Below are 26,065 nucleotides of genomic sequence, written 5' to 3' on the forward strand. Positions count from 1 at the left end.
ATCTGTGGGCTGCAGCTCATTCCCGATCTGTGGCCTATTCTCAACCGGGCCTCCTGAGTGGCTGGCTGGTGCATGTACATGCACAGCCCCACTCATGAGAGCAGCATTGCAGGTGCTCATGGCCTCACTCACACAAGCAGCAGGTGCACACCTTTCCCCTCCCACAAAACCATACCTTCTTTCCCCCCCTTCCCCTGCCAGGGACTCTGCACAACAGTGTTCACACACACTCACTCTTGCAGGCATTTGTGCGGCGTCCCTCAGCCGGGCGCCAGGGCAGGTCATGGTAGAAGTCGTTGCACAGCTCACAATTCAGCCCTTTGGTGTTGTGCTTGCAGACACAGCGACCGTGGACCTGTTGGTAGGCAAACATAAGAGGCAACACACACCTCAATGGCAGAGGAGAGAGCATCCACAAGGGTCATGTGGTCTAGCCCAGGGATCTCCAACCTTGGGCGCTTTAAGCCTTGCGGACTTCAATTCCCAGCTGGCTGAGGAATTCTGGGAGTTGAAGTCCGCAAGGCTTAAAGCGCCCAAGGTTGGAGACCCCTGGGCTAGCCCAATTCTGTACGTTTGGAAGAGCCCCATGCAAAAACAGGGCCTTTTATTTCTGGTATGAACTGTGGCTTCCTGTGAAAAGGCTTTTGGAAAAAAATAATGATGGTGGCTCTTAAGATAGCATGGAAAGCCTCGAAAGACAAAATGTTCACACATTTTGCAGCTGAAACACAGAAATAGCCAAATCTAAGTACGGCCACAATTGAGCCTTATTGACCTCCTTTATTTGTACCCATTTCTTATGTTCATGTCCATATTTATACACTTATACCTGTGATCTCATACATGTTTGACAAACTAAATAAATAAAGAAAATAAACTCCATGGTTCTAAATCTGACTAGTGTCACCATTGGGCATAGCAATAGCAACAGCACTTAGACTTATATGTCGCTTTACAGTGCTTTCCAGCCTCCCTCTAAGCGGTTTACAGAGTCAGCCTAATGCCCCCAACAATCAGGGTCCTCATTCTGCCGACCTCGGAAGGATGGAAGGCTGAGTCAACCTTGAGTCTGGTGAGATTCGAACTGCCAAACTGTGACCCCTAAGATTTTCCCTTAAGTTAAACATACCTAGTGCCTTTAGCCATTCATCTTATGATTGAATATCCAGGCCCCTTATCATCATCTTTGGCACTCTGCATTTTTTTCCTAGGGCCTCAGCATATTTGTTGTTGTGCCAGGATGCCTTACCATGCCTTCCACATCATCAGCAGGATTGCCAGCGAGAGGGGCACATTCCGAGGCATGCCCATAGCAGAAGCAGTTGCCCCGCAGCACCATCTCATACACCGCATAGTAGTATTTCTCCTTGACTTCCCGACGTGAATCCAAGAGGTTGTCTCCCAGAGTGTGCAATTTAGTCAAGTTCATCCTCAGGTTGGTGACTTTCAGGAGATCTGGGCATTGAAATCATGAGATGCAAAAAGATCGTAAGAAGATTGTGGTGACTAATAAAGGAGAATAGTTGTAACTCTCTGCTCTTGAACTTGCTTGTTTTCTTGCAGATGTTACATTACCCAAACTAAGTAACATCATCCGTTCTAGTAAGGAGTGGGGTTTGCTCGTGGTTTTATATTCTGGCTTGCCTGTGTAGATGGGTGGTGCAGTCTTAGAGGTTTTTGGTTGGGCTGTTTGCTGTTGGTTTCTTTGAGTGTTTCTTGATTGGGATTTTGTTTACTTGATTGTTGGTTTGATGCAGGGGTGGGTTCCTGCCAGTTCTAACCTCTTCTATAGAAGAGGTTCCACAAATCTACAGTGCCGTTTAGAACCGGTTCCAGCTCCCTCCCCCCGCCGGTCCACACATCATCAAGATGAAGAGCGAGAGGAGGAATTCTGGGAGTTGAAGTCCACAAGTCTTAAAGCTGTCAAGTTTGAACACCCCTGGGTTTTTTTTCTAAAGGGTTAGGGGTGCAAGGGTCTTGTAACTTGACAGCTTTAAGGCTTGCACACTTCAATGCCAGAGTTTCTGAGCCAACATTTTGAATGCTAAGCAAGAGCGTTGTTAAGTGAATTTCACCACATTTTACAAGTTGGCCATGCTCACCTGGTCACATGGCCACAAGTCACTCCCACCTGGTCACATGGCCAGCAAGCCACTACCACAAAGCAGGCCACACCTACAGAAGAGGTTCTAAAAATTTTTGAAACCCACCACTGGTTTGATGTTAACCCTGGAATTAATCATTCTGATTGGGTGCTGATTGTTGGTGGAGAGGTGCTTGGGTCTTTTTGTTCCTTTTTGGGTTGGGTGATTGTATCTTTTGGATAGTCTATAGCAGAGGTGGTATTCAGCAGTTTCTGACCAGTTCTGGAGAATGGGTAGTGGAAATTTTGAATAGTTTGGAGGACTGGTAAATACCACCTCTGGCTGTCCCCGCCTGCATCTATTCTCTGCCTCCTGAGTCCCAGCTGATCGGGAGGAAATGGAGTGCCCACCAAGCCACGCCCACAGAACCGGTAGTAAAAAAATTGAATCCCACCACTGGTTTATATAGGTAAACGTAAAAGTTCCCCTCGCACATATGTGCTAGTCGTTCCTGACTCTAGGGGGCGGTGCTCATCTCCGTTTCAAAGCCAAAGAGCTAGCACTGTCTGAAGACGTCTCCATTGTCATGTGGCCAGCATGACTAAAAGCTGAAGGTGCACGGAACACTGTTACCTTCCCACCAAAGGTCGCCTATTTTCCTACTTGCATTTTTACATGCTTTCAAACTGCTAGGTTGGCAGAATCTGGAACAAGTAACGGGAGCTCACTCTGTTACGCGGCACTAGGGATTCAAACCACTGAACTGCCGACCTTTCTGATCAACAAACTCAGCGTCTTAGCCACTGAGCCACCGCATCCCCCAACTATAGTCTATATATGTGGTTAATGTCCATGTGTCTGTTGATGGTTGATTTATCAGAGTGCCTGGCTTCTAGCCCGCCTTCTTCCTGGCGTTTTTTGGACTTGGCTTGGTCTTGGATGGTCACATTTTCCCAATGGAAACTATGGTTAAATCTATCTATATGTTGTAAAATTAAAGAATTTTCATCATGTCTTCTGACTGCTAGTTGGTGTTTGTGGATGCGTTCTGCCTGTTTGGCCTACATAGTGGTTATTGCAGCCAACAGCCAACAGCCCAACCAAAGAATCTCTAAGACAGCTCCCACCAACACTGAAAGGCAAGCCACTAGAATATAAACTGACAGCAGACAGCACTCCTTACTGGCCCTTGATGATGTTACCTAGTTTGTAATGAAATGTCTGCAAGGAAACAAGCAAGCTCAGAGAGCACCAAGGACCCCTCAAGATTGTGGTGAGAAAGCAAGAAGCTTGACCATTTTGGATTAACTGGCTTGTACGAAGTATCAGCTAGAATCAGAAAAATATGCACCACGTTAGGGAGGAGGGAAGGCAAGGGATAGTAAATGCCCAGACAGATCCTTGGAGCCAACAGAGTAATTGCTAGAGCAAAAAATACATGGAGGGCCAAAATTAACTAGCCTGAAATAGGGCAAAAGACAAGGCCAGCTGCAGACTGGACTGCAAACAGAGTGAACTAACTAGTTAAATAAATCTCTCCTTTATATGGGTGTGTGTGTTTGTGTGCTACATAGACTGGTATAGGATATTTTCTCGTTGGGAAGAGATTCTTGTGGTAACAGCATGTTTACCTAGGATTTTGAGTCTACTGGGGGATATATATTTTTCAGAAGAATCATCGGGTTGGAAAAGAACTGGAAAAGGAGGAAAAGTAATTTCATAATCCCCTTCACCGCCAACAAAAGAAATCCCTGGATAATTTTTCACCCATGATAAACGGCTCTGCAGTTTCTGCTTAAAATACACCAGTGGAGTATTCTCGATATGGAACAGCCTGCCTTTGGAAACCATTCTCGTCAACAGGTTGAGATTTAGCAACTGAGAATAAAGAAATGGCCTTCCCCAGAGAGATGACTTTGAAATGTATTCTTATCTTTATTGCCGTGGTGGCCGAGAATTTTAGAAGTTGAAGTAGTCTTACCACATATGGATGCTACTAAAAAAGCAAAAGTCCATTCCTTGAATGTCGCATTGTTTCCTGGACCATTCTATTCCTCCACCCACACCCCCAAGAACACGTCAACCTATTTGGGTTTTTCCTGAAATAAATCTGGAACAGGAAAGAATTTGCAATACTTTGGACACGGCCCAGCTCTGAAAATCTTGAAGGGAAGTGGGATATATTAAATCTTTCCTATACCTCAAACTAATGTTCTACTCAAGTGTTTCTCAATCTTGAGAATGATAAGATATCTGGACTTCAGCACCCAGAATTCCTCACCCAGAATGCTGGCTGGGGAATTCTGAGAGCTGAATATTTTAAAGTTGGCAAGGTAAACTACTCTACTCTTTTCAGCCCCAGAATCCATTGAAAAAACTCACTCTGAATTTTTGCACTGTAGGGATCATGGATTGGAATAGCTGGATCCAGTACTCTATAGATGACCTAGAAGAAAGAAGAAAGACATAATGTAGAGAAGAGAAAAAAAAACCTGGTTGAATGCAGTAGCTTTGATTACAGGTTGTCCTCTACCTACAACCCTTATGGAGCTTGCTGACCAATGACCTACCCATTTTACAACCTTTGCTTGCACTGGTCATTAAGTGAGCCAGTGGTTCACTATGGGGAAGGTTTTGCTGAAAACCAAAAACGCCAGGTTTTGGCAAAAGTGTCATAAAATGTGGTCACCTGACTGCAGAGAGGGTCCAGCTTCGGAATTTCGAATCAAGGTCCTAAGTCCCCTTTTTCAGGTTGGTCATGACATCACGAAGTGATTGGTCATAAGTTAAGGACTATTTATTCTCCACTTTGGAGCCCTGAAGCCAGGAGTCACACTCACCTCCCCTTCTGTAGAAGGTTCAATGTCCGAGTATCGCGACTCGCAGATCACATCATCCACACGTCTCAATGGGCCAGTGGAGGCCGTGGGGAAAGACGCTGCACAGTCATAGGCAAAGTAGCGGTACACCTGCCAGGTGCGGCCAAAGTCTGCCGAGCGCTCCACCAGCATGGCTGCAGGCCGGAAAGTCTGCGGGGTAGAAATGGTCACCCAACAAATCACTCCAAATTGGACTGGAGATCTATAGGGATCACTTTCGGGGTCTTCAGGTTACCATCTGAAGTGTTGTTCAGCTTTTAGTTTTCATTATGATTCTACATTGTCTACATTTAAAATTACTGTATTGCTATTATTATTAATAGTAGCAGTACCATCTTGATCATTATCATCATCATCATCATTAATTGTTGGTGTTATATGTTGCCTGGAGTTAAGCTGGGTTGAGGAAGTGTATAAATTTCACCAATAAATAGAATAATGAGATATTGAAAAAGGAATAAAATATAAACATGGGTGAACCAGGCCCTGTACTATAACTTTTGTGTTAAAGGCCTATCAGCCCTTCAATGTAGGTCAGGTCAAGGAGCAGACATCACAAAAGAGTTTTACTTTATTGATACAGGCTATCAATAGATTTTATTTGGTTTAAGGAGGGAGGAAGAAATATCAGACTTCCGTAATAGAATCGTGGAAGTCTGATGATATTTTTCCTTCCCACTTTAAACCAAAGAGAATCAAGGTGAGGCAATCCTGAGTTTCTCTCTCAAATTTTCTGTTTGGCTGGGCTAGGTTTTATGAATGGTTACCACATATTTAGTCAAGGCTATGGTTTTCCCAGTTGCAATGTAAGGCTGTGAAAGTTGGACCATAAGGAAGGCTAAGTGCCAAAGAATTGAGGCCTTTGAATTATGGTGCTGGAGAAGACTCCTGCGAATCCCTTGGACTGCAAGACGATCAAACCAGTCAGTCCTAGAGGAGATCAACCCTGACTGCTCTTTAGAAGGCCAGATCCTGAAGAGAAAACTCAAATACTTTGGCCACCTAATGAGAAGGAAGGACTCACTGGAGAAGAGCCTAATGCTGAGAAAGATTGAGGGCAAAAGAAGAAAGGGATGGCAGAGAATGGGGTGGCTGGATGGAGTCACTGAAGCAGTCGGCATGAGCTTAGATGGACTCCAGAGGATGGTAGAGGACAGGAAGGCCTGGAGGAACGCTGTCCATGGGGTCATGATGGGTCGGACACGACTTTGTAACTAACAACAACCACATATTTTCTCCAAGGTCATCTCTGTATTCATCCACATGGTCCTAGATTTTTCTTTTGGTTACACTATCAGGGATACAGTCAACCCTTATTTTAAGAACCTCAGTTTAACAAGGCTATGCTATGCTGCAATATTGGCTTTAGGGAAGGGAAGCAAACGAAATTTAACAAAGTCATCTTTACAAGTTGCCTCCAGAAGTTGTGAATGCGCCAACACTGGAAGTTTTTAAGAAGAGAGTGGACAACCATTTTCTGAAATGGTCCAGGATTTCCTGCCTAAGCAGGGGGTTGGACTAGAAGACCTCCAAGGTCCTTTCCAACTGTTATTCTGTTACTCCCCTCAATAATATATCAAATCAAGTGTTAATTATACATGTTTACATAATAGATGAAACAGATTTAATCAGATATTTTACAAAGTAGTTTTATAAGGCTTCCCCCCCACATTTCATAAGAAAAATCATTTGTATCACTGTATACAATGGAGTTTCAGTCTTATAGGAAACTGTATACAAAGGTGTTGCCTTTAGATTCTGCAGACAGGAAAATCGGCATTGAAATGGGCGTCTGTTCTGTACTTTAAATAAAGGCCCTCCCCTGTGAAGAATTGTATAAGGCAACAAATGCTCCCCAAAGAGAAACGCATTCATGCTTCTTAAAGAAAAAGGCATCGTGGGAACCCTCCCCTATGGTCTTTGGTCGAGCCGAGGTGGCACAGTGGTTAGAATGCAGTACTGCAGGCTACTTCAACTGACTGCTAGCTGCAGTTCAGCAGTTCAAATCTCACCGGCTTAAGGTTGATTCAGCCTTCCATCCTTCTGAGGTGGGTAAAATGAGGACCCAGATTGTTGGGGGAAATAAGCTGACTGTGTAAACTGCTTAGAGAGGGCTGTAAAGCACTGTGAAGCGGTATATAAATCTAAGTGCTATTGCTATTGCTATGGTCAAATGGAACATACCTTGAAAGTCATGATTAAGTGCGTGAAGTGGAATTCAGCCTCTAAATCCAGGCGGATACTGACTTGCTCCACTCCTAAAGAAATAAAGAAATGGGTGATAGTGGACCCCAGAAAAATATCAGGGCAATGGTTTCTGACCTAATTTTATTTACTTATTAAATTTATATACCACCACTTCGCTGTTTGAAGCAACTCTAGGCGGCTATTTGGGAAGGGAATCCAAGATTCCTCAGAAATCTATTGGGATTCTGATTATAGAATAATGGCGATGACCCAATTTTCTAAATGACAGCTGGCTCACTGTTGCTCTTTTTCCACCTTTCAAATTACATTGAGCAGTGTTTCTCAACCTTGATGACTTTAAGATATGTGGACTTCAACTCCCAGAATTTCCCAGCCTGCATGGCTAGCTGGGGAATTCCGAGAGTTGAAATCCACATATCTTAAAGTTGAGAAGGTTGAGGAACACTGTGGTTGGGTATCTTCTATGAGCCATGGAGAAATCTATGAACCAGTGGTGTATTAACCATTAAGCAGGCTAAGCACTTGCTTAGGACACCAGACCCAAAGGTGGCACCGCAAAATTGAGAAAGAAAAAAAAAACCCAATGAAGATTTGTTCTGTATGTACAAAGGAGGAGGGTACCAACATTTGTCAGTGCTTAGAGCACCAGTGAGCCTTAATCAGCCACTACTAAGAATCATAGTAAATTCCCCTCCCCTCTATATGTACAACATGCAGGGACACTTTAACTCCAGCAGCTGCCAAAATCCCACCACCAACAGCTGACAAGGAAGGCAGGCCTCTTTTAACAAAACCTCCTCGCCACCACTCAATATGTCTTGTAAACCATACAGGTAGTAGGAAAGAGTTCCTGAATTTATAAGATTCTACCATTAGGTCAGACAGAGTTGAACTATAAAGAAATAAACACATTTCCGCATTAATGATACAAGAATGTAATTCCAGATAATATATTGGATTATTTTATGTATGACTTTTTATAATGGAGTTTGCTAGTTTCTTAGGAAGTGTAGTTCAAAAATAAAACAAAATATACTAAGCAAGGGACAACTTAAATTACTGATATACATATACCGTGTTTCCCTGAAAATAAGACAAGGTCTTATTTTCTTTTGACCCCCGAAATACTCTGGTTTCTCTTCAGATCGTATAAATCTTTCGCCTTTTGACCCCCGAAATAATCGCTTGGCCTTATTTTCGGGGAGGTCTTATTATTTTTGAGGTACAGGAGGCAATGAGCGTGGTCACCTCATGGCTGCTGCTGTGTTGCAATATTTTTGGGGATGGCTTATTTTCAGGGGAGGGCTTATTTTAGCGCCTGTGCTCAAAAGCCCAATTGGGCTTATTATCTAGGGAGGGCTTATTTTGGGGGGAACAGGTTATTCACAGTGGTTTTTAAAACTAACAAAAAGTTAGGTCAGTTTCACTCCCCTAGAACTGTGCATTATTTTTCTTAAATTGATCCAAACAATCTGCTCTTACTCCTTTTTAACAATATATAAAAATTGTTTTTATATTAAAAAAAACCCACCCCACATTGTATTGGGCAGATAAAATATTGCTCTGGTGTAAATATTCTAAGCAAACTGTTGTTTTGATTGCTTGGCTGCAAATTGCCTCTCTGATGTTTTTTTTTTTTTTAAAGCTGAGAATGGGGAAGAAATGATTCATCCCCTTGTCCACCCTCTTCAATCCGGAACAAAGGAGAAGAGCAACTCCAGATGAATCTAGGCAGAAGGAGCACCTGGGAACTTCAAGGAACCAGCAGAAGAAGACCTGCTTAAGGAGACTTGAGCTCTAAGCTGTGTGGGTGATTTTTGGACCCAGGGAGAGACAGTCTGGCTGCCAGTTGCTGGTGCTGAGTTCCTCTCTGAGTAGCTGGCGCTTCCTGTAGGAGCCCCCACCCCCACCTGGCAAAAATCAGAGGAAGAAGGGACTTGGTGGTACATGATTCAGCATTTCCCCTGCGTGGGAGAAAAAGGAAAGCAACGGGACTCTGGGGAAGCCCTCTCTCCTACTCTGCCTCGGAACAAAGAACAGGCAGATCCAAGGCAGGCCGGCCTGGGGGTGAGGTTGGCTTGCTGCTGCAGAGAAACACACGGTAGAAGGAAGAAAATGGCTATGCCTATTTAGGAGTCCTGTTGGTAGACAGTTTACAACACCCTTGCGATGGTGCAGCAGGGACCAGGCCATCCCATCTCCCATCAGCCTCATCTCTCCTACACACAGCGCTCTGCATTATGGTAGAGCATCCAAAGGGAGACCCGAACACCAGACATTGAGTAGCCTGAGGGGACTTTCCATTTTCCTTGTTATCGTATAAAAGGCCTTAAAGCACCTTTCTTGGAAAGCTTTTACTCATGATTCAGCAACAGGTCATAAGATTTAAGGACATGCCTGTATTCAACAATAAATCTTAGAGCCGGGATGGCGAACCTATGGCACACGGGCCACAGGTAGCACGCGGAGCCATTTGTCAGGGCACGCAAGTTCAACCTTTTTTAAAGGCATACCCCCCCCCCCCGCCGGACTCCAGAGGCTTTATAGGAGCCTGGGGAGGGTGAAAAGAGCTTCCCCCACCTCCCCCGGAGGCCCTCCGGAGGCTTCAGGAGACAGACAAACCATGCCCATCTGCATCTCAGGGTGGCTAAGATAACTCGAGGACATTTATGGTGCTCTACTCTGAAAGATGGTTCCATTTGTTTCGTGATTTATAGGACTCACATGGTGACCTATCTCATACAATGATTCTAGGCAACAACCATCCATAAAATACACCCTTCCCGGCAGGTGCTAGATCAAACATCTTTATAGTCCTGTGATGGCAAACCGATGGCACGCGTGCCAGAGGTGGCACACAGAGCCCTCTCTGTGGGCAAATGCGCCGTCGCCAGCTGCTCTTCCGGGTTCCATCACGCACATGCATGCACTGGAACCCAGAAGAAAGCATCTGCCCACTGTGTATGCACAACGGATCAGCTGTGCACGCATGTAGGGTGGAACCTGGAAATGCAGCTGGCTGCTGTGTCCATGCTCACCGGCCAGCTGCTCTCTTCCAGGTTCCAGCGCGTGCTCCAGTTTCGGCACTCAGTACCAAAACAGTTAACCATCACTGTTATAGTACAATACTGCATGAGGGGTCCTTGATATTTTCTGAGCTTGATTGTTTTCTTGCAGACGTTTCATTACCAAACTAGGTAACATCATCAGCACCTTACAGGTTGTACAACTGATTTGCACTGAGGATTGCCTGTACAACTCCTCAAAAACTTGTCATCCTGGCATTTATGTATGGAGATTTCCATTTCTTACCATTCTCTGACTGCCACCAGGTCTTCTTCCGATAGCGAGCGAAGGCAGTGATGACATTCTCAATGCGATGGCTGTTACGGTTGGACACTGAATCATAAGGTCGACGTGAGTCGCACACAAAACACTTTTTCTCATCCTGTTAAAGAAATGGAGTCACATACAGGATATTCTCCCTATAAAAATGGATTCAGGGGAGAAATTCATACGGAAGGAAACTTTTATCGCATGTAAACAGATAGAGAAGGAGCTATTAGCTTTTGTACTGCAAAAAATTAGCTCAGAGTCCTGCAGGGTAGAATTACTAGTGAATGGAAGTCCAATTCCTGGAGCCGTGTTTCAACAACGTTTTGTTGTAATGGTTGTTAAGAAAATGCTGCAGTCAAATAGCAACAGCATGGTTGTTAAGTGAATCCATGATGGCCACATGACCATAGGACACTGCAAGCAGCTGTAAATGTAGGCGGATGGTTCAGTCACTCTCTCACAATCCCAGGAAGGAGACAATGGCAAACCACTTCTGAAATCTTGTCATGAAAACTTCAGGGACCTGTCCAATTGTCAGGAGTCAACAATGACTTGAAGGGACAAAACAACAACAACTATAATCACGCATGTTCAGGCTGGGTTCAGCATTTTTTGTTTACCTATCGAGTCCTTACCAAGAACCTGGAATAGGCAAATCTGGATGGTTGACAGTGTTAGAGATATTGTTGCAGGATGGAAACTGTTCCAAGTAAAGCCACATTCTGCAATTGACTGATGGTGAATTTGTCAATGCTGATGGTGTTCAAATGGTGCTGCAGTGTTTTGGGATTGCACCTAAGGTGACTACTACTACTACTACTACTGCTGCTGCTGCTGCTGCTGCTGCTGCTGCTGTTGTTGTTGTTGTTGTTGTTCTTGTTGTGATATATTTTATTAATTAAACAGGAAACTCAGTCAACTGAATATTCAAAAATGCATCACAAATACCATTGATTGGTGCTAATGGTTGATACGAGTTGCTGCCAGTGTCCTAGGTATCAACCAAGTACCTTCTTAAGATGTACAATGTTCCGAGTAGCACAGTTTTTTGCAGTTCCGCTGATGTTATTGCAGGAAGCTGCAATTTCTTTATGTATTTTGTAAAATTCTTGGACATGGTACCAAGTGCCCCGATGACAATGGGTATCACTGTTTTGTTTTTGTTGTTGTTGTTGTTGTTGTTATTTAATATTCAATTCAATTCACATCTTGGGACTGATAAAAATTTAACATTTCAAGTCCTAACCAAGGACAAAAGAACTAACATCTAAGTATATAGTAGATTATTTACTTTTATTCATTAAACATGAAATCCATGCTTCTGTTTATTATTAGAACTAATAATATTATTATATTTATTTATTTATGTAATAATGAATAAATGAATATTATTTAACTTAAATTAAACTAATTGTCACCACCATCATCATCTCTACCTACCTTTGCAATCCAATACTCACCTGCAAATGACTGACAATGCAGTAAGGACGTGGGTGTCGCAGGCCACAGGTAGAAGTGACAGAGAGTCGATCAGCCCTGCCTACCAGCAGATCTCCAGTGGCTGGGTAGCAGCTGCCGTGGGAACAGCCATGGGGATGTTCGGGTTCCTGGCACAACACTCCTCCCAGCACTGTGGAGACAGGAGGTACCAAAAGAAAATATTATCCTGGAGACAGGATAGAGCCCTAGGAAGCCCTGACCCATCAGGATCCGAATGACAAGCCAAGAATAAGATTCTATTAGAAGTATTTGGATTTGTTAAAAGCAAAGTCTGAGTTTCAGGTTAACACAAAACAGTGGTTTTCCAACTGAAAAATGATTGGAAGAGAAACTTTTTCCACTGCATAATTATTCAAGAGCAAATTACTGGATCAGGGCATTATCTGTTTAGTATCCACCAAAAAAGAAATCTCAGATCTGGAGATAAAAGTTAGTTAAACAAAAAAAAATATTTTTAAGATATACTAGATTCCCCAAAGAATGTATTTGAAATTTTGGACGTCATTACACATATCAAAGAAATTTGCAGGCTTACTGACCCATGTGAAATGTGATAGCTTGCTATTATTTTAGAACAGTGTATTAATGTATGTAAAGATGCTTACGGGAAAATCTCTAAATGTTCATGATGTTGGTGTGATGTTGAACTATGTATTTAAACATTGGAATCTGACTCTTTATCAGGAATTGTGGTTGTATCAACCATGGCAGATGGCTAAAATAATTATATTGAGAAATTGGAATAGTGATATTAATCCAGATGCTAAGGGATTATTGTCAGAAATTGCGATTTATTTTTTAGTGATTATGTGTGCGCAGCACAGAACAGGCAAAGCAGCCTCTGGCTCTGCTCCCTTCTTCACCAGCTGTTCCTCTTCCTTGATTCCATTGTGTCGTAAAGTCAATCAGAATAGAGCCAGAAGGGACCTTGGCGGTCTTCTAGTCCAACCCCCTGCTCAAGAAGGAAACTCTATACCATTTCAGACAAGAAGCTGTCCAGTCTCTTCTTAAAACCCTCCAGTGTTGGAGCATCCACAACTTCTGAAGGCAAGTCATTCCACCAATTAATTGTCCTCACTGTTAGGAAGTTTCTCCTTAATCCCAGGTTGCTTCCTTCTCTCCTTGATTAGTTTCCATCCATTGGTACTTATCCTGCCCTCTGATGCTTTGGAAAACAAGTTGACTCCCTCCTCTTTGTGGCAACCCTTCAAATACTGGAATACTGCTATCTTGTCACCCCTGGTCCTTCTTTTCTCTAATCCTAAAACCCAACTGCCTTAAAAGCTTTTGAAATTAATAAAGCCCAAAATAAACAACACAAGTTGAATAAAATGTAAGTGTCAGCATCACTCCATTATATAATTAGGAAAGAAAGGCTAAGAGATTCCATGTGTTGGAAATCAAAAGTACTTTTACTAATTACAAATGGTAAGCAAGCAGTTGCAAAGCAAAGTCTGCTTAATTAGGCGCGAAAGCGATTGATATATAGAATAGTCCATTCCCCACCCCTTGGGACCATAGCCTCAGGCCAATCATAAGTCCTTCAAATGTCAGGTGTGAGATAACTTCAAAGACATCACGAAGATGGAATGTCGAGGCCGTTGGTCCAGGCGGGAAGCACTCACGCATGCGCAATCCAACCATCTGGTACATACTAGAACATTCCTCCAGCACATCGAATTACCCCTCCCAAATACCAACCCTCCCTCCCCGTTTCATGACAGCTGAAGCAACAGCAAGGCAGAAGCTGACAGTAAGTATCACTACTAATAGAACGAAGTTGCCGAAAACATTTGAGAGGAGGGGACAGATTCAGGAATTCCCTTCTCTTCCTTCTCCTCTCCTTCCCTTCTCCTCCTCTCTTCTCCTCTCCTCTCTCCTTCCCTTCATTTCCTTTCCCTATATGCAGGTAGCCTTCAGCTTACAACCCCACCTCAGCCCACCATTTCTGTTGTTAAGCAAGACAGTTGCTAAGTGAATTCTGACCCATTTTACGACCTTTCTGGCCATAATTATTAATTGAATCACTGCAGTTGTCAAGTTAGTAACACGGTTGTTAATTGACTCTGGCTTCTCCATTGACTTTGCTACTCAGAAGGTTGCAAAACGGGATCACATGACCCCGGGACATTGCAACCGCCATAAATATGAGACGGTTGCCAAGTGTCCGATTTCCATTCATGTGACTGGGGGGAGGCTGTAATGGTTGTCAGAAACATCCATAAGTCACATTTTTCAGTACCACTGTAACTTTGAACGGACACTAAACAAACTGTTGTAAGTTGAGATTTACCTGTAGTCCAGTGGTGGGATTTAATTTTTTTTCCTATTGGTTCTGTGGGCGAAGCTTGGTGGGCGTGGCAGGGGAAGGATACTGCAAAACCTCCATTTCCTCCCGATCAGCTGGGACTCTGGAGGCAGAGAATAGATGGAGGCGGGGCCAGGCAGAGGTGGCATTTACCGGCTCTCCAAACTACTCAAAATTTCCACCACCGGTTCTCCAGAACTGGTCAGAACCTGCTGAATAACACCTCTGCTGTAGTTGCTAATACAATACAATAGCAGAGTTGGAAGGGACCTTGGAGGTCTTCTAGTCCAACCCCTTGCTTAGACAGGAAACCCTATACCATTTCAGACAAATTGTGATCCAATCTCTTCTTAAAGGCTTCCAGTGTTGGGGCATTCACAACTTCTGGAGGCAAGCTATTCCACTGATTAATTGTTCTAACTGTCAGGAAATTCCTCCTCAGTCCTAAGTTGCTTCTCTCCTTGATTAGTTTCCACCCATTGCTTCTTGTTCTACCCTCAGGTGCTTTGGAGAATAATTTGACTCCCTCTTCTTTGTGGCAACCCCTGAGATAGTCGAACCCTGCTATCATGTCTCCCCTAGTTCTTCTTTTCATTAAACTAGACATACCCAGTTCCAGCAACCATTCTTCATATGTTTTAGCCTCCAGTCCCCAATCACTGATCTGCAGATTCCTTCCTGTTAAGAGCTGAGGCACAGTGAAGGCCCGAGCTGGCAATAGCACTATATAGCTACATTATTTCACCTAGCATACTATTTCACTGTTATGTTATTCCAGACTCCTAGTAGTTTCCTGAAAGAGCTATCTATGTCCAGCTCTTTAGGGAGCAAAAAGCAGAATGGCACCATTCAGAAAATGACCAGAAGTGACCACAAAATCGTGGTCACGTTCAACTTGAAAACCCAGCCTGTTTTCTCCTGTTTCCCACCGTTGAACACCTAACTTTGGCTCCCATGTGAAGGCTGGTAAAACCTAACCATTTTTCCACATCATAAAGCTAGCACTGGATGGTGTGGGAATAAGGGAATTTTTTCCCCTTTTAATATTATCTCTATAGCTAAAAATAAATTAAGCTTAAAGTTGGGCAGAAGACGCAGAAAACATCATGGGAACAAAGTGGAAAATTGCTACACAGGCAGTCCTCAACAGTTGTAACTGTTCAAAGTTACAACTTGTCACCCCTTAGGAAGTGGACAAGGCCATGGGAGCGATGAGCGCCTCCACCTGCTTACTGGACCCTTGCCCCTCCTGGCTGGTCTCGACCAGCAGGGAGGTGACACGAGGCTGGCTCCAGGCGATTACCAACGCATCTTTGCAGGAGGGGTCTTTCCCGCAACCACTAAAGGAAGCGGTGGTGAGACCCCTCCTCAAGAAGCCTTCCCTGGATCCACCCGTCCTGAAAAACTACCGTCCTGTCTCCAACCTTCCTTTTCTAGGGAAAGTTGTTGAGAAGGTGGTGGCGCTTCAACTCCGACGGACCTTGAATGAAGCGGATTATCTGGATTCCTTTCAGTCTGGTTTCAGGCCTGGGTACAGCACTGAAACCGCTTTGGTCACACTGATCGATTATCTCTGGCGGGCTAGGGATAGAGAGCACTTCTATATCCTGGTGCTTCTTGACCTCTCAGCAGCTTTCGATACCATCGACCATGGTATCCTTCTACGACGTCTGAAGGAGGTGGGAGTGAAAGGCACCGTTTTACGGTGGTTCTCCTCTTACCTCTCCGGTAGGTCGCAGTCGGTGTTGGTCGGGGGACAGAGGTCGACCTCTAGGCCCCTCAAATGTGGGGTGCCACAGGGTTCGGTCCTGTCCCCCCTCCTATTCAACATCTACATGAAGCCGCTGGGTGAGATCATACGACGGCACGGGATAAAGTACCATCAATATGCAGATGATACATAATTGTATCTATCTGCCTTGTGCCAGCTCAGTGTAGCGGCAGACGTGATGTGCCGATGCCTGGAAGCTGTCAGGATCTGGATGGGGATGAACAAATTGGTACTTAATCCCGATAAGACTGAGTGACTTGGGATGTTGCCCCCGAAGGACAGTTCAGACAGTCCGTCCTTGATCCTGGGAGGTGAAAATTTACACCCCTCAGAGAGGGCCCGCAATTTGGGGGTCCTCCTGGATTCACAGCTGACACTGGAACACCATCTGTCGGCTGTGACCAGGGGGGCCTTTGCCCAGGTTCGCCTGCTACACCAATTGCGGCCTTACTTGGCCAGGGGGGCACTTCAAACTGTCACTCAGGTCCTTGTTACCTCAAGGCTCGATTATTGCAATGCGCTCTACATGGGGCTAACCTTGAAAAGCGTTCGGAGACTACAGCTAGTCCAGAATGCAGCCGCGGGAGCGATATTGGGTGTACCGAGATACACCCATATTACACCTGTCTTCCGCGAGCTGCACTGGCTGCCAATTGGTCTCCGGATGCAATTCAAGGTGTTGGTTATTACCTTTAAAGCCCTACATGGCTTAGGACCAGTCTATCTGCGAGACCGCCTACTGCCACACACCTCCCAATGGCTGATAAGATCCCACAGGGTGGGCCTCCTTCGGATACTGTCAGCCTGACAGTGTCGGCTGGCGGGCCTCCGGAGGAGAGCCTTCTCTGTGGCTGCTCCGACCCTGTAGAATCAGCTACCCCCAGAGGTCCAGACCTTACCCACTCTCATGGCCTTCAGGAAAGCCCTTAAAACCTGGCCGTTCTGGCAGGCCTGGGGCTGTTGACCTTAGTGTTAAGGGCCAGCCCCAATTAAAACGTATGTGTGTTGTGAATTTTAAACTATCTTTTATGTTTTTTTGCTTTTCTTCTTTTTTCTTTTTTTTCTTTGTTGTAAGCTGCCCGGAGTCCTCCAGGATTGGGCGGGCTATAAATTTAATAAATGAAATAAATGAAATACTCTCCATCCCGCCTCCCCCCCCTTCGCCTTTCGATACATGACTGCATTTTTGGACACTTGGCAACTGGCCTGCATTTACAGTCATTTGCAGAATCTTGCAGTTATGTGACCACAATTTACAAAGTTTTTGGGGGAAAAAAGGGGGGGGACACATTTATTTCCAATTGTCATTAAAAACGCTCCACGGCTAATGATGGGTTTGGTTAGCGACCAGGGCATTCAATTAATGATCATCAGAAAACAAGGATGTAAAACTGAATCATTTGTGTGATAACATGCTATTCGGATTTATGGCCATAATTGCCAGGCTCCATTACGGTCACAAGTCAAGGACCATTGTGTTTCCCCTTTGCTGTGGAAGTGGCACACCCTGGGGCATTTAAACTAGGTGTCTGAAGAAAAGGAAGGATTTAATAATAATTCTTTATTGTCAGTGCACAACATATATACAATGAGATTGGTTGAGCTATCTCAGTGCACCCCCCCCCCCCCGCAAGACAATACAACTTACAGCGTAGTCAAAAAGAAAAAATATCCGTAACCCAATAAATCATATTAACAAACACCGAATCCCATTGCACCAGTGTGAACATGTTACATGTTGTGCCGGCTCTGCAAGTCCACAGTACTACTTAGTTATGATATTCTTTCGCTTTCAGGAGTCTGATGGCCCATGGATAAAAACTGTTCTTCAGCCTGTTTGTGTGGCTGGCTATGCTTCTATATCTCCTTCCCGATGGTAGGAGGGTAAAGAAGTGCTGACCAGGGTGTGAGCCATTTAGAACAGTGGGGGGCTTCCTACTAGTTCGGCCCAGTTTGGCGGGCAGGGTCGCTGGAACTGGCAGCGACCCAGGCCTGCTGCCACGCCACCAAACTGGCTCTCCTGGCGCTGCCATCTTGGGTGGTTTTTTTTGCTTCTGCGCATGTGCAGAACACTTTTTATTGCGATGTACATGTGTGCAGAGCGCGCATCAAGCGCATGCGAGCCCACAAGCAAACCAGCAGTAGTGCCTGCCAGAACCCACCCCTGGTTTAGAAGTCTAACACCACCTCTGAAAGTAAAAGAAGAAGACCAATAAAAACAGCAGAGTAGGTAGAGCTAAATAATTCAACAAAATTCACTACATGTAATCAAAAAATAAATAAATGTATGGCTCAATTCTTTGTATATTTACCAAGCGGTGATTTTCTGGAGGCTAAATGGAAATGATTTCCAGGTAACTGTGTATGTTATTTTCCCCTGAAACCAGAGTGTTTTATTGACTGCGTAATATCAAAATTAAAGAAAACTCATCTTCAATGCATTCTATTTCTTACCAGGAAAGAAGTATTTTTCCCCGGACTCCTGAAGAAATAGTTTATGCAAAGAATACCTGTTTTACTGTAATATTTTTTTTTACAGGGTCTTCCTGTAAATACAATTTATTTTCTATTGGATGTGCTGCTTTAACTTTTTTCTTCTTTCTTGACAATATACAGGGAGCGATTGGCAAACACTCCACAGTCTTATGCATTCCATAGCACTTGGCCCCCAGTCAAGTTTTGTTTTTAACTTAAATACGCCTAACCCCCCCACCCCCCACCAAATAACATCCATCATCACATACCATCATACCAGAGATGTCTTTCTCAGTCTAATGGGGGAAGAGAGGGAGAAGAAGGAGCCAAATCATTTTGTTCCGAACCAAAGTTCCCTCCAAATACAATTTTTTTAAAAAAAAATTCTACTGCATCTAAGCTTTGGGCTTCCATGAAGACAGAACAAGGGTGGTCTTCAGTCTGGCTGTTTATTATTCGGATTTAAGAGATGCTTTTCAAATTGTTCTCTTCCCCCTCATTTTATCTTTAGAAAGAAAGCCTGAGGTTTTAATACAAGACTCCAATGAATTGAAACTCTATGTCTTAAGCAGATGTGAACTGAAAAACTGCCTTGGATAAAAGTTTACAAGAGCGCCACTCAAAATGTTCCTTAAAAAAAAAAAGCAATAAATATATAAACATCCAGAGACTGGGGCGGTAGTTAAGGCACCAAGCTACAAATTGGGAGATGGTGAATTCTAATCCCGCATTAAACAAGAAGTCAGCTGGGTGACTTTGGATCCGTCAGAATCTCTCAGCTCTTGGAAGAAGAAGCAGAGGTGGTCTTCAGCTGGTTCAGACTGGTTCAGCCGAATCAGTAGCGTAAATCCTATTGCTGTCCTATTTAGGCATGTTTTTGAGGCTGGTCACATGCACGGAAGGCCAGGCGCATGTGCATGGCGAACCGGTGGTAACAAAATGTGAAACCCATTAATGAGAAGAAGCCAAGGGAAAACCACTGAAATTTGCAAGAAAACAGCTGGAACTAGTTCAGGCCATCTCCAGGAGTCAAAACTGACTTGAAAGCAATACAGGTTGTCCTCAACTTACTATCACAATGGAGCCCAAAATTTCTATTGCTGAACAAGATAGTTGTTAATTTTACAACCTTTTTTTGCCACCGTGGTTAAGTCATTCACTATAGTTGTTAAATGAATCATGCTGTTGTTAAGTGAATCTGACTTTCCCCATTGACTTTGCTTGTCAGAACCCGGCTGGAAAGGTTACAAATGGTGATCACATGACCCCGGAAGAGTGCAACTGTCATAAATTACAGGTAGTCCTCGACTTACGATCACAATTGAGCCCAACATTTATGTTGTTAAGTGAGACATTTGTTAACTGAGTTTTGCCCCATTTTACGACTTTTCTTGCCACAGTTATTAAGCGCATCACTTCCGTTGATAAGTTAGTAACCTAGTTGTTAAGTGAATCTGAGTTCCCCGTTGACTTTGCTTGTAAGAAGGGCGCAAAGGGAGATCACATGATCCTGGGACGCAGAAAATAAATATTTATGACCCGTTTGGCCATGGGGGGGGGGGCAAACATCTGAATAGTGATCACATGATCATGGGGACGCGGCAAAGGTCGTAACTATGAAAAATGGTCATAAGTCACATTTTTCAGTGCCTTTGGAACTTTGAACAGTCACTAAATGAACTGTTATAAGTCAAGGACTACCCGTAAATAACAGTTGTCATGGACCCAAATTTCGATCGTGGGGATGCTGCAACAGTCATTGTGTGAAACCTGGTTATATTTTCGCCGTCACTTTCCATGAGGCTGTAACTTCAAACGGTCCCTACATGAATTGTTGGAGGTCAAGGACTACCTGTAATCAATCCAGAGCTGGATTTAAATCAATTTGGTTTGGGGTGAGTGAGTGAGTCGCATTCCCCATCTGCGAAACGAAGCTCAAGACTATTTGATGTTACAGTGAGAAGAAGGTGGAGGACAGATTCCAACATGCTCTGAAAATTCAAGAACTGACAGTAGCTTTTTGTCATCACGATCCTCCATCTATCTATGCTCTGCCCCAGAGAAGCTGCTATTCGGTGATCCTCACACAGACACAAGGATTCTAGCGGATCTTCCAGACCAAGGCTTCCTTCTTCCAGATCCTTTATCCTTCCACCTGTTTCTATGGCTCAATGCAAGGGTGGGGCTGGAAAAGAGAAATGTCAAAGCTCCCCTCCCCTCCCCTTTCTTTAGGCCTGAGAGCGGAAGCTGCAGCACTGCCAGAAATAACCCTAGCGGGGATTGGCTCTGTTGACCGGCCAGCCTGGCCCTGGGCCAGGGACGTGGGGGCTGAGTTGTATTTGTGAACGATGGCTGAGTTTCAGAGAACGCCTGCCCTCTCAAGAGGCTGCGGTGGGGAAGCGATGGCACAGCCTCAAGCAGGGATCACCATCGTGTGAGTGGGGGGGTCCCGCTGGATGCCACGGGCATGACTTTCTGTCCACCCTACCCAGGCTGTTCCTGCAGGATGGCATGCAAAGCATTCTTCCAATCCACCTGCTTCTTCTAAATCCCGTCCCCCGTCCCCCCCTCCAAGCAGGGACGTCTCAGCTGCCAGGGAGGTGCGGCAAGTGGGAGCTTTCCATCTCCCCACCAGCCTCTCGCATCGCGATGCTGCTTCCAGGCAGCCGGCCAACTCCCCGAGCCTCAAATCCTCTGGAGCCAAAACTTCAAAGGGAATCGGGAACAAAGGCTCCAGCTGGTGGAAATGGGTGTGAAGCTTCCCCACAACCAAGGTTGGTTAGAAATCAGGAATGCACAGACCACACACTCCAAAGTGGATTCCAAAGGCATGGCTGGGGGGGATAGATACGAAGATACGGAGGTTAAAGTGATTGACAGATTGAAAACAAGTAGCCGATAGACCCACCTCCAAAACAAGGACGAATAGGCTGAAAAACAACTTCTATCCCAGGACAGTAACCATACTAAATTCTATGGTATAGTACAAAATCAGGTTTTCAATTTCAATTTTATAGAATGTAAAGGATGTATGTTTGTGTTTTCATTTTTATAGTTATAATGTACAATGAAGACGGCATTTAATTTCATTGTACCATGTACAATAACAATAAAGTAAACTAACTAACATGATTATTTAATGGATAACAGCTGGATTACAACTCTCAGAATTGATAGGTAGTCTGGAAGTCAAAATTTTGACTCGAGAAAAGTTACTACAGTTAGGGAACCTTCCATAAACTCGCATTCACAAGTATAAAACTCTGATCCCGCTGGTAATGCACCATAAATGAGTCTCTCCCAATTATTAATACGAGGACTGAATCAAGGCGATCCAGGATTAAAAATCTACATGCCATGTGCCATTTATAGGTAAGGGGAGGCTTTCTTCCCTGCTCCTATGACAGACGGTGCTTCTTGATATTTATCTTCACAGAGGATATGATGCAAGCCCTTTGGCTCTCAGCAACAGCATCTCCAGTCCGGCACTTACTTCAATATCCCCCTCACTCCTTGAGAGTTTCTCCTGTGCAAATAGTCATAGTACCAAAATGCTGGTTATCAGAGCAGAGGGGGGAAATCAGGCAGTCGGGCTTTCATATCACAGCATTTGGAAAGGGCTACTTGTTGATTTTCTGCCCTCTGCGCAATATGAAAGCAGGCTAGCCTATTCAGAGTAAAAGTGGCCATCCCGAACCTAGAACATTAAATCCCAGCCTTAGAATAATGGTTCTCAATCTGTGACTTGTATACCCGGGGGGGGGGGGGGGGGCACAATGTTGTCACAAAGGGTCCATAAAAGCTTGAAGAAATGTTATGATTTAAATTTTGAATTAAGTCTTTGGGGATCCGTGGCCATAAAAGGTATTTTAAAGGGGTCCGTGGTGAAGGAAAGGTTGAGGACTTAGAAGATGCTTGACTTACAAATTTATTTGCTGACTGTTTGAAGTTACAACAGCACTGAAAAAAAAGTGACTTAAGACCATTTTTTTTACCCAGAGTCATGTGATTCCCCCCTTTTGTGGCCTTCTGACCAGCAACGTCAATGGGGATGTTACGTTGGTAACATGGTTGTCACAACCATGTTACTAACTTAACAACTGAAGTGATTCACTTAACAAATGTGGCAAGGAGTCACCAAACGGGGCAAAACTCATTTAACAAATTTCTCCCTCAGCAACAGAAATTTGGGGCTCAATTGGGATTGTAAATTGAGGGCTATAGTTGCGGCACCCCCACCTTTATTCATCCCCCAAATAGAGGGATCACTCTCCTATTGGCATCTCAACCCCCCCCCCCCCATAGACACCTACACTATTTGGAGCAGATTGCTACACTGAAACCCCCAAAGCTGGACTCAAAACCCTTTGGTATGCCTTCCTGTGGACAGGACAGGAGATATCTCCCCGAGACCCCTCGGCCCTACTCAATGGGGCCTGAAAACCCCAGGAAAGAAAAACGAAAACCTGAAACCACATTGGCACTATTGCACCCCAATGCTTTTGCCTCTGCTCCTTCCTCTCTCCTCCCTAGCTAGAATACCCTACACCACCATGCTTGAAATTTTGGGCTTAGACAATCTAGAACTACACCGCCTAGGGGCGGATTTAAGTGTAGTACACAAAATTATCCACTACAACATCCTACCCAATGACTACTCCAGCTTCAACTGCAACAATACAAGAGCACGCAACAGATACAAACTCAATGTAAACCGCTCCAAACTCAATTTTAGAAAATACGACTTCAGCAACAGAGTGATCTATGCCTGGAATGCTCTACCTGACTACTGTTACATCCTCAAACCCCCATAACTTTAACCTTAGACTGTCTACTATTGACCTCATCCCATTCCTAAGAGGGGCATATATAAGCACACCACCGTCCCTGTATTACGGTCCCCATTTATTGGTCCCCATTTCATTCATACTCATGTTTATTCTTATACTTATTATCTTGTAAACGATTGACACATCAAATCAAACAATAATCCGGAGCTTGCACCCTCCTCTCTTCCAATGTGGAACCAACTCTTCCCACCAACCAGGCATGTCCGGCGGGGTTTGACAGGCCAAGCCGGCGGCGGTTCCCCCATCTCCGAGAGGGAGCAGAGGTGGACGCGAGGAAGACTCACCTGCCAGGAGGAAAGCCCACACTCTGATGCCCGGTGCCGTCGGCCTGGACGGAGCCATGGCGAGAAGAGCTGATCCACAGGCGGCAGCCAAAAGATGATGCTAGGAAGGGGAACCCAAGGCGGAGATCCCGAGGGCAGGGCAGGGCAGGGTGGCCCAGCCTTTCGCTTCGCCCAGGCGGCGCCTCTGCAGGGTCACCCGTTTTTTTTTTCCTTCTGCGTCCCACCAGCAGCCGCTGCCCACCCCCCCACGGGCGCTCACCTTCCCCCGCGCTGCGGGGAAATAAAATAGCAGCTCGTTTCACGCCGCCCTCACGGCTGCTCCAAACATTAAAACTTGGTCGGAAAAAGTTAGCCACAGGGCCGTAGGAAAAGCGCGGGACGGATTCTGCTGGGATCCGGGGGGTGGGGTGGGGTATATGCGTGCCCGAAAGTGCAAAAGAGGCCCGCGCGCGTTTGCAAACTCGGTCTGCACCGTCCTAAGTTTGGAAAACTCCGCCGGGACCCCCGAGGGTTTGTTTATTTGTTGGCTGCATGCCAGGGGAGGTGCTGCTAAGCCCTTTGCGGCTGAAAATACTTACTTCAAGTTCAGTGTCAGCAATTAATTTTTTTTAAAGCAACACAGCTTTGCCGATTTAAAATCTTTCTCTCCCTCCCACCGCCCGCCCTGCAGGTTTTCCAGCAGAAAACGGTATGGATACCACTGTCTTGAGAAGCAGGCTGGATACTGACATGTCAATTATTATTCGCATCTCCAAAACGTGTACCTCATTTACTTAGCAAATTGTCAGGCTGGGAGGGTTTTTATTTCCGAAGATCCAGGGTGCTCATATGATTATATCTGAATTGTATATATATTTGGCCAGCAATTTTCAATGTACTGTAGTCAGTGCCGGATTTAGATGAAAAGAGGCCCTAGGCTATTCCACTTACGAGGCTCTTTCACCTCCCATTTTTAAGTTTGTAAATTACATGAGAGACAATAAAATACATCATTACTGTGATATATATCAATATATATCAATATATATAGCTGGCCTCCCGACAGAGGGGGGCTCTGCTCTGCGGCAAAGGCAGCGAGGCCAGCCGCCTCCCCTGCTGCACTCAGCTGCCCGGCTCGGCCCCCTCGCCCTCACCTGCCTGGCTGCTGGTGGGCTCCGCGTCGACGGGGTGGCTACTGGGAGCGGCCGCGCCTCTCGCCCGACCGCCAGTGCCGGGAACGTGGATAGGCTCCCCAACTGCCGTGGCGCTGGAATGATCTTAATCAATACATTTTTATGTTTGTTTATTAGTCATACGCGTAGAATTTCTCCTTATTTTCGGTTCAGTGTTTTAGTGTTCACTGTTTTTAGAATAGTGTAATTTTAATTTTGCTAACAATTTGAATGTAGGCCCCTCTTGATCTTGAGGCCCTAGGCTGAAGCCTAGTTAGCCTATAGGAAAATGCGGCCTTGACAGTAGTGTTTTAAAGCCATTTGTGACAATTAGCCTTTCTGCATAGTTACAGTAAAGGAAGTGGTGTTTGTAAGGAATTACTTGAAATTAATAGAAGCAACTCAAATGGATTACTGTGATACAGGTAGTCCTCGACTTACAACAGTTCATTTAGTGACCATTCAAAGTCACGACAGGACTGAAAAAAGTGACATGACCGTTTTTCACAATTGCAACCTTTGCAGCGCCCACAGGGTCATGCAATCAAAATTCAGATGCTTGGTAACTGGTTCATACTTATGAGCAATGGTGAAATTTAATTTTTTTTTACTACTGGTTCTGTGGGTGTGGCTTTGTGGGCATAGCAGGGGGAGGATCCTGCAAAATCCCCATTCCCACCCCACTCCTGGGGCCAGCCAGAGACGGTATATGCGGGTTCTCTGAACTACTCAAAATTTCCATTACCGATTCTCCAGAACCTGCTGAATTTCACCCCTGCTTATGACCATTGCTGTGCCCCAAAATCATGTGAACAGGTTTTGTAACTTTTTGACAAGCAAAATCAATGAGGAAGCCAGATTCACTTAACAACCATGTTATTAGCTTATCAATTGCAGTTAACAATTGTGGCCAAAAAAGGCCATAAAATGGGGCAAAACTCAACAAATGTCTCACTTAACAGAATTTTTGGTTTCAATTGTGGTCGTAAGTCAAGGACTACCTGTATTGGCATATCGTGAAGATGCAGGTTTTTGAAAAGTTGGACGGTGGTCTTTGCTGGTTGGTAAAATGTTGCTTGGTTAAGAAAATTCAGAAAAGGAGCAGGTTCAAGAATAACATTGTGAGCCAAATCTTCTCTGGTTTCTTGGCTTGTGGCAGGCATTGTACAAACACAAAAGGATTTCTTCTCTAAACATGAAAAGATAAACTTGTGGCAGT

At 44.7% G+C, this 26,065-nt stretch overlaps 1 protein-coding gene across 1 annotated transcript in view; it reads right to left on the minus strand.

The window, feature by feature from the left end:
* Positions 1 to 24,037, minus strand: part of LAMB2 (laminin subunit beta 2) — a 76,465-nt gene extending 52,428 nt beyond the window's left edge. The window contains exons 1-8 of the mRNA XM_032212031.1: positions 23,696 to 24,037; positions 11,968 to 12,137; positions 10,484 to 10,619; positions 7,148 to 7,221; positions 4,925 to 5,113; positions 4,467 to 4,530; positions 1,250 to 1,455; positions 235 to 355 (exon numbers count right to left, since the gene is read on the minus strand). Of these exons, the coding sequence (XP_032067922.1) occupies positions 235 to 355; positions 1,250 to 1,455; positions 4,467 to 4,530; positions 4,925 to 5,113; positions 7,148 to 7,221; positions 10,484 to 10,619; positions 11,968 to 12,137; positions 23,696 to 23,753 (1,018 nt within the window). The 5' untranslated portion in view covers positions 23,754 to 24,037. The remainder of the gene's footprint in view (positions 1 to 234; positions 356 to 1,249; positions 1,456 to 4,466; positions 4,531 to 4,924; positions 5,114 to 7,147; positions 7,222 to 10,483; positions 10,620 to 11,967; positions 12,138 to 23,695) is intronic.
* Between the last annotated feature and the right edge of the window lie 2,028 nt (positions 24,038 to 26,065).

This window comes from Thamnophis elegans, chromosome 2 (genome assembly GCF_009769535.1).
Source record: "Thamnophis elegans isolate rThaEle1 chromosome 2, rThaEle1.pri, whole genome shotgun sequence".
In the NCBI taxonomy this organism is placed as follows: domain Eukaryota; kingdom Metazoa; phylum Chordata; class Lepidosauria; order Squamata; family Colubridae; genus Thamnophis; species Thamnophis elegans.